The sequence below is a fragment of the Xiphophorus couchianus genome, chromosome 8 (genome assembly GCF_001444195.1).
Source record: "Xiphophorus couchianus chromosome 8, X_couchianus-1.0, whole genome shotgun sequence".
Classification (NCBI taxonomy): Eukaryota; Metazoa; Chordata; class Actinopteri; order Cyprinodontiformes; family Poeciliidae; genus Xiphophorus; species Xiphophorus couchianus.
The window spans coordinates 28520917-28533308 of record NC_040235.1 but is presented as its reverse complement, the minus strand read 5'-3'; the positions used below and the strand labels follow the sequence as shown (position 1 = coordinate 28533308).

Sequence of the window (12392 nt, the reverse complement as noted above, 5' to 3'; positions counted from 1 at the left end):
TATGGTCAAATTTTTATGTATCTGTTAAAAGACGTGCAGCAGCATTTTGTACCCTCTGAATATAGAATAGAATAGAAGTACTTTATTCATCCCAGCAGGGAAATTACTTCGCAGTTACAGCATAGAGACAAGACAAGACAAGAGACAAGACACAATAACAACGTCCGGGTGTTTAGTCTGGAGTTTGGCTGTGTCAGAGCTGATGACGTCACAGACCACCGCTGCATCAGCTGATGGGGGAATGTAGACAGTGATCAAAATGGCGGACGTAAATTCCCTCGGTAAATAACACGGCCGCATTCCCACAGCCAGAAGTTTCGGGCTACAAATCTGTTCCTTCACGTTAACATGGCCGGGATTACACCACCTCTCGCTCACATAAGTGCAATCCCACCGCCCCTCTTCTTCCGACTCTTGGAAAAGTCCCTGTCCCCCGCACCAAGGAAGATCCAGGAACATCCACGCTGTTTTCCGGAATAAGCGAGTGCAGCCAGGTTTCCGTGAAGCAGAAGATACTGCACTCCCAGTACTCCTTCTGGGTCCTAACCAGTGCCGTGAGTTCGTCTGTCCAATTTACCAAAGACCTCACGTTCCCCACAATAATCGCCGGTAACGCTGGCCTGCGCCGTCTCCTCTTCTACCTCCGTTCAACTCCAGACCTGCAGCCCCGTCGTCTCCTCCGTAACTCCTCCTGGACCACAGGCCCATCTCCGGGCAGCAGCAGAGGCCCACAGCATAATCAGCCGTTCACGCAAGCAAACAATGCCGCTACTCTGCTCGGCGAGGTTCTCCACATCCAAGAGTAGAAAAAGTAGCAGACAAACTCAGAGAACATCGACAGAACCACATCCAGCCATTGAGGAAAGCCCAACTGATGATCCATGGGTTCTTCAAGCACTGATCCTTAATCAGTTACAGCAAATATACACAGACAAACACACACGACGGGAGCTGCGTCTGCAGGCAGCCAGCTGCGCCGGCGCCATAAATAGATATTATTAGGGCTTAATTAGTAAAATGGCAGCAAATTTGCTTATTTCACAACTTCATAACCAGGCACCTTCTCTCTGATGGTCTGTTTAACATCGACAGTTTCAGATCAACTTAGATCTCCAGGACTGTCAGCAGCAGAAACAGCAACTTTATACCTGATGGGGAAAATATACATTTGCTTTGCCTTGTCCCAACATGATGGCAATGATATAGTAGGATCCAATTAAATTCTTGATTATTATGGGTTGGTGCTGTGTTGTTGTACGGTGTTTAAAGATCTTGTTAATGTGCCCTTTTTTAACTTTGAGCCCCTGCCCTTCCAAAGTTCTCTGCACAGCCCTGGCTGAACTGATGCGGTGAAGCTACCAGTAGCAGGAGAAGCTAGCAAACACTGAAGAGAAGAAGAGCTACCATCGATGCAATTGCAGCCAAGCATGTTTAATGTTACACAATACAGTTTTAGCAAGTTGCTCAAAGTCTAAACTGGTATTGTTGTGCATATAAGGTGTAAAGTTTACCTTTGAGCAAACGTCCCCCAAAGGAATAACAGCGCCCCCCTTTTGTAAAAATGTCTGCCAGCGCCCCCTGCCATCCTCTGAACGCCCCTGTTGAGAAACGCTAGCCTAAGCTATCTTAACCCTCTCTTGAAGTATATTTTCTTGAAATTCTATTATTATAGATGAACTTTCAACTCTTTCACCATCTATTATTTTCAACAATATATTTATCTGATTCACCTAATGTTCTTTTTAATCTTTTCTAGGTCTTCATTTACAGGTATTCTTATCACTCCTCTTATTACTTTCTACTATCCTAAAATCCTTTTCGCTCACAGTTTGTCAACAGCTAGGCCTATTCTCAATATTCAAAGCTGTGTTTTTCTGTTCTTCTGTTTTACAAATGATCATTTCACTCCCATCTTTAAGAGTTTTACTAAAGAAATATCTCTAATCTTTTTTTTGAGTTCTCTTGATAGTGCTACTGGACCAAGCTGAATCATCTTCTTCTTTAAATTGAAGAATTACTTTAAATTTCTCTCTAACAATCTTCTTGCAGATTATAGGAATCTCTTCATCTGAACTGTTTTCTTTCAAAGTTCTTTTACTAACCTGCATCCCAATCAAACTTTCATTTTCTCTCTCGAATCTCCCTCTTTCTCTCTCTCTCTTCCACTAACAGCTTGACTAATTAGTCAAATCCATATCATCATCGTTATCCTTTATCTGAGCCACCCTTCCAGTCCAGTCAAAAACCAGTTTATGTCAACCACCTTTTTCGTCCGACCCTCTTTTCTGTAATGAAAATTCTTCTTTTGACAATTTTGCTCCTGGAGATATCATTCCGCACTGGCTTTCGAACTCTGACATTCTATTCCCTTTTTGTTTAAAGTTTTCTTTTATGTCATAGACTGATTTGACAGTAAAGATATTTGATGTTTTTGTCACTAAGCAAGATTATGTGCACACCCGCAGTAGCCAACTCCGCCAACCGTGCCCTTTTCCGCCATTTGATGGAGAACTGAAATAACTGACAGGAGTAATGAACACAGAGACCAACAATTTTTTTTTTTGCAATAACCTAGCTAGCAGGAGGCAGTTCAGTCAGATAGTTTGTCTTTCTAATTGTAATTGCAAGTATAATACCAACATTCATGAATGTGCTCTAAAAGTTCAACCAAATCTCTACAAAGTATAAATGATATATTTTCTATTTATCCGTGCATAAAACATGTTTTCCCCTATTCATTTAAAGAAATTCCATCAAATTTAAAACCTACAAACACAAATACAAAGTTGCAGCAACTTTGTGTTTGTTAAAAGCAAAACTGTAACAAACACAGATCGAAAGACAAATTTTAATGTAATGAGCAATTGTGCCACTAAAAAAAATTGCATAAACACCAGTATTAAAAACAGAACTGAGGTCAAGAAGAACAATAACAGATATTTTATAATTATCAAAACTACCGTAATTGTAAGAGAATTTATACTGTGTGTTTATCTCTAAAACTTGACTGGTTACTAGCAAATAAACCATAATAATTTACACAGTTGTAGATAGTATCTGAAAAGAAAAGTACATCAGATGTGGTCATAATGTGTCAAATTTAGAGAATGAGGACCCTTTTATAGTTTAATATTGGAGAAAAATTATTCCAATATGGGTCCTTGTATTGCCAATTGAATTTCCATCCATCCATCCATCCATCCATCCATCCATCCATCCATCCATCCATCCATCTTCTTCCGCTTATCCGGGGTCAGATCGTGGGGGTAGCAGCTTCAGAAGGGAGGCCCAGACTTCCCTTTCCCCGGCCACTTCTTCCAGCTCTTCCGGGGGAATCGCACGGCGTTCCCAGGCCAGCCGAGAGACATAGTCCCTCTAGCGTGTCCTGGGTCTTCCCCGGGGCCTCCTCCCGGTGGGACGTGCCCAGAACACCTCACAAGGGAGGAGGCATCCTGACCAGATGCCCGAGCCACCTCAACTGGCTCTTCTCGATGTGAAGGAGCAGCAGCTCTACTCTGAGTCCCTCCCGGATGACTGAGCTTCTCACCCTATCTCTAAGGGAGAGCCCAGACACCCTACGGAGAAAACCCATTTCGGCCGCTTGTATCCGCGATCTCGTTCTTTCGGTCATGACCCAAAGATCATGACCATAGATGAGGGTGGGAACGTAGATCGACCGGTAAATCGAGAGCTTCGCTTTTTGGCTCAGCTCTCTCTTCACCACGACGAACCGGTACAGCGCCCGCTTGACGGCAGACGCTGCGCCAATCCGCCTGTCGATCTCCCGCTCCCTTCTTCCCCCATTCGTGAACAAGATCCCGAGATACTTGAACTCCTCCACTTGGGGCAGGACAACCCCCTTAACCCGGAGAAGGCACTCTACCCTTTTCCGGCTCAAGACCATGGCCTCGGATTGGGAGGCACTGATCCTCATCCTGGCCGCTTCACACTCGGCTGCGAACCGCTCCAGCAAGAGCTGCAGATCACGATCTGATGAAGCCAAAAGGACCACATCGTCTGCGAAAAGCAGAGATGAGATCCTAAGGCCACCACAACGGATCCCCTCAACACCTTGGCTGCGCCTAGAAATTCTGTCCATAAAAGTAATGAACAGAATCTGTGACAAAGGGCAGCCCTGGCGGAGTACAAATCTCACCGGAAACGAGCCCGACTTACTGCCGGCAATGCGGACCAGACTCTGACACCGGTCATACAGGGACCTGACAGCCCGTATCAAAGGGCCCGGTACCCCATACTCCCTGAGAGCCCTCCACAGGGCTCCCCGAGGGATACGGTCGAACGCCTTCTCCAAGTCCACAAAACACATGTAGACCGATTGGGCGAACTCCCATGCACCCTCCAGGACCATGCCGAGGGTGTAGAGCTGGTCCAGTGTTCCACGACCAGGACGAAAACCACTCTGCTCTTCCTGACCGAGGTTCGACTATCCGACGGACCCTCCTCTCCAGGACCCCTGAATAGACCTTGCCAGGGAGGCTTAAGAGTGTGACCCCTCTATAATTGGAGCACACCCTCCGTCCGGTCCCCCTTTTTGAACAGGGGGACCACCACCCCAGTATGCCAATCCAGGGGAACTGCCCCCGATGTCCATGCGATATTGCAGAGTGGCGTCAGCCAACACAACCCTACAACATCCAGAGCCTTAAGGAACTCCGGGCAGATCTCATCCACCCCTGGGGCCTTGCCACCGAGGAGCTTTTTAACCACCTCGGCGACCTCGTCCCCAGAGATTGGAGAGCCCAACCCAGAGTCCCCAGGCTCTGCTTCCTCAATGGAAGGCATGTTGGTGGGATTGAGGAGGTCTTCAAAGTACTCTGCCCACCGGCCCACAACATCCCGAATAGAGGTCAGCAGCACACCATCCCCACTATAAACAATGTTGGTGCCGTACTGCATCCCCCCCTGAGACGCAGGATGGTGGACCAGAATCGCCTCGAAGCTGTGCGGAAGTCTTTCTCCATGGCCTCTCCGAACTCCTCCCATGCCCAAGTTTTTGCCTCAGCAACCACCCGAGCCGCATGCCACTTTGCTCGCCGGATGGGAGTTAAAGCTCCGTCTCACAGGGGATTCTGCCAGACGTTCCCAGCAGACCCTCACAACACATTTGGGCCTGCCAGGTCTGACCGGCTTCCTCCCCCACCACCGGAGCCAACTCACCACCAGGTAGTGGTCAGGGGACAGCTCCACACCTCTCTTCACCCTAGTGTCCAAGACATACTGCCGCAGATCCAATGAAACAATGGCAAAGTCCATCATCGAACTGCGGCCTAGGGTGTCCTGGTGCCAAGTGCACATATGGACACCCTTATGCTTGAACATGGTGTTCGTTATGGACAATCCATGACGAGCACAGAAGTAACAACAGAACACCACTCGAGTTCAGATCGGGGAAGCCGTTCCTCCCAACCACGCCCCTCCAGGTCTCACTGTCATTGCCCAGGTGAGCGTTGAAGTCCCCCAGCAGAACAAGGGAGTCCCCAGGAGGAGCACTCTCCAGTACCCCCTCTAAGGACTCCAAAAAGGGTGGGTAATCTGAACTGTCGTTCGGCCCGTAAGCACAAACGACAGTCAGAACCCGTCCCCCCACCCGTAGGCGGAGGGAGGCTACCCTCTCGTTCACCGGGGTAAACCCCAACGTGCAGGCGCCGAAGCTGGCTGTAGCCAGAACCTCTCGACCTCAAACACTAGCTCCGGCTCCTTCCCCACCAGAGAGGTGACATTCTACGTCCCAAGAGCCAACTTCTGCAACCGAGGATCGGACCGCCAGGGTCCCCTCCCTCGGCCTCCACCCATCACACACTGCACCCGACCCTTTTTGCCCCTCTCACGGGTTGTAGGCCCATGGGAGGGGGGGCCCATGTTTCCTCTTCGGGCTAAGCCTGGCCGGGCTCCATGGGAAAAAGCCCGGCCACCAGATGCTCGCCGTCGTGCCCCCCCTCCAGGCCTGTCTCCAGAGTGGGGCCCCGGTGACCCGCGTCCGGGCGAGGGAACACAAAGTCCAATGGTGCCGTTCATCATTGGGGACTTCATGCTGCGCTTTGTCTGGTCCCTCACCTAGGACCTGTCTGCCTTGGGTGACCCTACCAGGGGCATGAAGCCCCAGACAGCTAGCTCCTAGGATCATTGGGACACTGATGCCACGATAAGGTGGCAGCCCCAGTAGAGGTAATTGAATTTCACATTGTGGTATTATTTTAATAAATGGATGGTTTATTTTTATAAAGCGACATTAACATCACAACATTTAAAATTCACTATGAACAGTTAGATTGTCAGTATTATTGTGGATGTAACGTGGTTATGTAAAAATTATAACTAAAATTAATAATGAATAACATAACTGGCTTATTTACATTAACATCTCACATAAAATAGCAGTATATAAACGCAAGGCGATTTTTCAGGAGGTTACAGATTTTCTTTATTGTGTCTGCAAAGTGAAAGACTGTCTAATTTTTATACTATCCCAGCGGAAACTCCTGACAAGTAACGGTAAACACAAAAGACTGAATGAATCAAACTGGCCGCTGGAAGAAACCACGTCACTCACGTTATGTAGTATGGAACCTGTAGTTTATCAAGCATTTTAATGTATCTGAGATGGTTACAAGAGAACTACAAACCCCAGCGTCAGCTGCGAGGTAGAGCGTGACATACGCCTGGACTAACACTATGGCGTTGCACAGCCGTGTTTGACAGGCAAGCTAGGATCTCAAAAACATCCCCGGACCGACGCGTCTGCGCTCACTAACATTCTGCCAGCAACGGCGGGACGACAACTAAAGATGAGCTCCAGAATTAAGTAAGAGTACTTTGCCACAGTTTTTCTGGAGGTTGTTAGCAAGCTGCTGTTGTTAGCTTTGTTCTCATAGTCCCTGAGAACGAAGGAATATGGAAGGCCCTGACTTGTTGCGACACTAGTTGAAGTACTGGTGCCTCTCCCTCCACTTATCTGACCAGAGAATAACATTACATTATTAAGGTGTTTAGACTGTGAGGTTAACCATCATCCATAGAAGCTGCTAGTTAGTTGGTGCTTTTGCTAAACAAAAAAACAGATAAGTGGCGCCGAACGTCATTATGAAAGATGCAGTTGTTATGGTAACTGTGGGACATTATTACTAAACAGTGTGAGAGGTTTCAGGCCTGACGTGCTGAAAAAAGTTAATGATAAAATCTGGAAATATGACTTGTCAAACTTGCTTTTCTATGGGTTTCAATTGTGTTAATTATATGTGATTCTTATCGTCTGCTTAGTAAGGTTCTTTAGGCTTTTTTCTCTCTTTTGAGTCATTTACCAAAATTGACTATTTAGAGAAAATATCTAAAGTTTTGATAAGTAAAATGCAAGAGTGAACAGAAATACTACCAACAGTTAGTTCGTATTCCTTTGAATGAATGGCCACCTATCACCTGCTATTGGGTAAAGTTGTTCAGTTGTTTTTTAAAGTATGAGTCAGTCACATGGCAGTAACTCAATGCACTGACGCATTTAGACATGGTGAAGACAAAGCAAACATTAGTGCGATGGCATTGTAAGGTCCAATATATAACTATTTTCGTCTTTTATCTTTTTCTCATTGTTCTTACACCCATTCAGGGTGCATAAATGTTCACTCCCATAAAGCTCCTCCCTAGAGCTGCAGTCCCCCAGTTGAGCACTCCTTCCCCGATCCTGTACAACACAGCTCCTTCAGGCTAGCAACAGCATCAATTAACAAAACACCTAGAATTGCACATCTGTTAAGTTTATCAGGTGAAATACTTCTCAGTGTAACACTTCTAAGAGTGATTGTAAACTCCATAATGTGGTGACATTGTTGTGATGACGTGCTGAAGGCGAAGTGTCAGAAAGAGCTGTGTTAAGAAGTAGCAATTTAGAGGAGATGATTTACACTGTGTAAACTTATTTATTATATTGGGTAGGATTTCTGTTTATTTTGTTTATGTTTGTTTACCAATCTGTTATTTGTTGTTTAGTTACTCCTTTCTGATTTTTCTTCTTTATCTGTCTCATTCTGTTACAAGTTTATTCTGCATGGAGACATATAAAATGTATTTTTTTGCTATAGGGGAAACAGACTGTCTATTTCTGACCAAACTGTGTAATAATAATTTAATTAATTTGGTAAGGACAATGCACATTAATTAACATTTTTATAAATGTGCCAGAATTAGCCAAAAGGCTATTTTCGCCTATTGCCCCTGGACAATGAGTAATGTCTTGCTAAAACAGACAAAGGTTTTGCAAACAAGATTAATATGGCTTATCTGCACAGATTTTGTCAATGAATACAATAAATACAATCAATATAAACTACTGCAGCTCTGATCAGGTTTATTCCTGCTGATATCGATCACCCATTAGGGCCAATCACTGTCAATCACTAATACCGATCACATGGATTGGCTGTTAATTTTTCTCTTTAGGTATAAATGCTACTATGCGATCTGGCAAAATGGAACCATAAAATCTAATAATTTAGACAAGAAACATGCAAAATACTTGCAGGCACAGTGCAGCAAGTATTCAAAAGACAACTGAAAAACTTGCAATTAGTAATACAATATTTAACACTGAGGCTCAACAGCCTAAATTATACGTAAAGTCAAATTAATTTCACAACACCGTTTATATCAAGTAGTGTCAAATAAAAAAGTAAACATTCATTCAAAGTCAAATGCAGGTTACATTAAAATAAACAATCCTAAGTTACTAAGTCAAAACTTCCTAAGAGCATGGCTGATTGCTTTGTGGTGGCTCTGATTGGTTGTTTCTGACCGAGCAGAGCAATTCTGCAGATCACAGGGAGGAGGAAGAGGAGCTCGATTTCTTTTTTTTCCCACAGATTATTTGTCTCTTCTTAGGACATCAAAAGTTTTAAAACTTATGATGTCCTAAAAGTTTTTAGGACATCATCATCAAAAGTTTTTGATGTCCTAAAAGTTTTTAGGACATCAAAAACATTTATTTATGTTTTAAAGGTACATGCTTCAGCAATAAGGAGATGTTCGATGTGAGAGAACATGTCTCAGTAGCGCGTAGCGGGGGTCCAACAGCAAGAGCAAAACTCACCCAAGTGAAAAATAAATATACTAAGCATGTTCAATTTTAGCATACATAAAAACACTTGAAGCCAGACTGATTAACAGTATACTTGAAGTGTGTTATTTTGGAGCAACAAATTTTGTACTTGGTGTATTTTAAGTAATTAAATTGTAGAAAATCACAATTTAAAGTGATTTTCTACATGATGTGCTTTTTTGGAACAACTAAAGTTGTACTTTGTATACTTTAAGTATACAGCGTTTCATGTAATATAATTGTGCGTGATTAGTATATCTTAAGTGTACTATTTTTGTGATTGAATTACATTGAAAATATATTTAGAATGTATTTTAAGGATATAAGCATTACATATTTTATATATTAGTAGTGTGATCACAGTATGCTCCAATTACACTTTTATTTCATTATAGTTACTAACGAAGTACACTTTTCAGTGACTTATCAATGTCTTATTATTCTTCTTTGCCATAGTACATTACATGCTTCATACACATTATGAAGTACATAGAAGGATCAGTTACAAAACATTTCCGGCTGAAAAAACATACATTGTGTATTTAAAATATTCAAATTTTTCAAGAGTACATTGCCAATATACTATCACAGAATTGTACAAATTGTCAATATATTAAAAGCTTACAGACAACATGCACAATGATTAGCACAACAATTAGCGCATTAAAAAAAGGTACACTTCTGAGGAAATGTAAAAAATATTTCATCAAGGACAGAGTATTGTTTTAATAAAATGTCACAGTATTCCAGTATTGCTCCAGACAAACTGACATTTGTCCTTCCTAAGAACAGTGAGGATGAATGACAGAACATTCCCATTCACTGCACCATCGCACTTTACAGAAACTTACAAAAAAAGAAAACTAGAACATTAACCAGAGAAAGCACTTGTATTTTAAAGAGTACAGAAAAACGACAAAGATTAAAGTATGGCTTACAATTTTAGGATGTTGTGGACTCGCTATATGTGTGATATAATCAGAACTAGTGCGATGATGATTTCGACCGGATGCCTGGGGTGAAAAAATATTTCTGGGTATCTTCTTTGCCTGTTTATGTTCGAAGTAGAAAAAAATAGTCAGCAATATCATAGAATCAGTTGATACTGGTGTACGTATGTACGTACGTACATACATATACTGTATATACAGGTCTTTCTCAAAATATTAGCGTATTGTGATAAAGTTCATTATTTTCCATAATGTACTGATATAAATTGAACATTCATATATTTTAGATTCATTGCACACTAACTGAAATATTTCAGGTCTTTTATTGTCTTAATACGGATGATTTTGGCATACAGCTCATGAAAACCCAAAATTCCTATCTCACAAAATTAGCATATTTCATCCGACCAATCAAAGAAAAGTGTTTTTAATATAAAAAAAAGTCAACCTTCAAATAATTATGTACAGTTATGCACTCAATACTTGGTCGGGAATCCTTTTGCAGAAATGACTGCTTGAATGCGGCGTCGCATGGAGGCAATCAGCCTGTGGCACTGCTGAGGTGTTATGGAGGCCCAGGATGCTTCGATAGCGGCCTTTAGCTCATCCAGAGTGTTGGGTCTTGCGTCTCTCAACTTTCTCTTCACAATATCCCACAGATTCTCTATGGGGTTCAGGTCAGGAGAGTTGGCAGGCCAATTGAGCACAGTGATACCATGGTCAGTAAACCATTTACCAGTGGTTTTGGCACTGTGAGTAGGTGCCAGGTCGTGCTGAAAAATGAAATCTTCATCTCCATAAAGCTAAAGCATAAAGTGCTCCAAAATCTCCTGATAGCTAGCTGCATTGGCCCTGCCCTTGATAAAACACAGTGGACCAACACCAGCAGCTGACATGGCATCCCAGACCATCACTGACTGTGGGTACTTGACACTGGATTTCTGGCATTTTGGCATTTCCTTCTCCCCAGTCTTCCTCCAGACTCTGGCACCTTGATTTCTGAATGACATGCAAAATTTGCTTTTATCCGAAAAAGTACTTTGGACCACTGAGCAACATTCCAGTGCTGCTTCTCTGTAGCCCAGGTCAGGCGCCTCTGCCGCTGTTTCTGGTTCAAAAGTGGCTTGACCTGGGGAATGCAGCACCTGTAGTCCATTTCCTGCACACGCCTGTGCACGGTGGCTCTGGATGTTTCTACTCCAGACTCAGTCCACTGCTTCCGCAGGTCCCCCAAGGTCTGGAATCGGCCCTTCTCCACAATCTTCCTCAGTGTCCGGTCACCTTTTCTCGTTGTGCAGCGTTTTCTGCCACACTTTTTCCTTCCCACAGACTTCCCACTGAGGTGCCTTGATAAAGCACTCTGGGAACAGCCTATTCGTTCAGAAATATCTTTCTGTGTCATACCCTCTTGCTTGAGGGTGTCAATGATGGCCTTCTGGACAGCAGTCAGGTTGGCAGTCTTACCCATGATAGGGGTTTTGAGTGATGAACCAGGCTGGGAGTTTTAAAGGCCTCAGGAATCATTTAGAGTTAATTCGTTGTTTCAGATGATTAGGTTCATAGCTCGTTTAGAGACCCTTTTCATGATATGCTAATTTTGTGAGATAGGAATTTTGGGTTTTCATGAGCTGTATGCCAAAATCATCCGTATTAAGACAATAAAAGACCTGAAATATTTAAGTTAGTGTGCAATGAATCTAAAATATATGAATGTTCAATTTTTATCATTACATTATGGAAAATAATGAACTTTATCACAATATGCTAATATTTTGAGAAGGACCTGTACTGTATATATATATATATATATATATACCCTGGGTTTAAGTTTGGCTTGTAACAGCTTGCAATATAATTTCTCACGTTTTGTTCCAGGGAAAGCCCAGAGTCAACCTTTGAAGTGTATCTGGAGGTAGCTAAGCCAGGGCAGCATATCTCTGGTAAGTTTGTGGACTTTAATCTAGCCATTGTATCATCAGACATCCATGAAAATCTTTTTTTATGGCCCTGTCAGGTCAACCATCATTACACTATTAAGATCAGAACATGTGGTGAAGAAAGGGGGGCATTTTAACCCTCATGTTCTCATTAATCTCAGTCTTGCAAAGATGTAAGGCTGAATGAACCACCTTTCACTTTTCAACAACATTGATATGTCTAGACCAGCGGTGGGCAATCCTGGTCCTCGAGGGCCAGTGTCCTGCAACTCTTAGATGTCTCCCTGGTCCAACAAACTTGAATCCAATAGCTGAATCACCTCCTGAGAACAGTCAAGTTCTCCAGAGTCCTGCTAATGACCTCATTATTTGACTCAGGTGTGTTGAAGTAGAGATGCA

The 12392-nt window shown here is 43.2% G+C and overlaps 1 protein-coding gene across 2 annotated transcripts in view; it reads left to right on the top strand.

The window, feature by feature from the left end:
* The first annotated feature begins 6652 nt into the window (after positions 1–6652).
* The window catches only part of dennd1a (DENN/MADD domain containing 1A), a 28821-nt gene continuing 23081 nt past the window's right edge, over positions 6653–12392 (top strand). For both annotated transcript variants that reach the window (XM_028024691.1, XM_028024688.1), the window contains exons 1-2: positions 6653–6823; positions 11932–11996. In XM_028024691.1, coding sequence (XP_027880492.1) covers positions 6807–6823; positions 11932–11996 — 82 coding nt within the window. In that variant the 5' untranslated portion in view covers positions 6653–6806. The remainder of the gene's footprint in view (positions 6824–11931; positions 11997–12392) is intronic.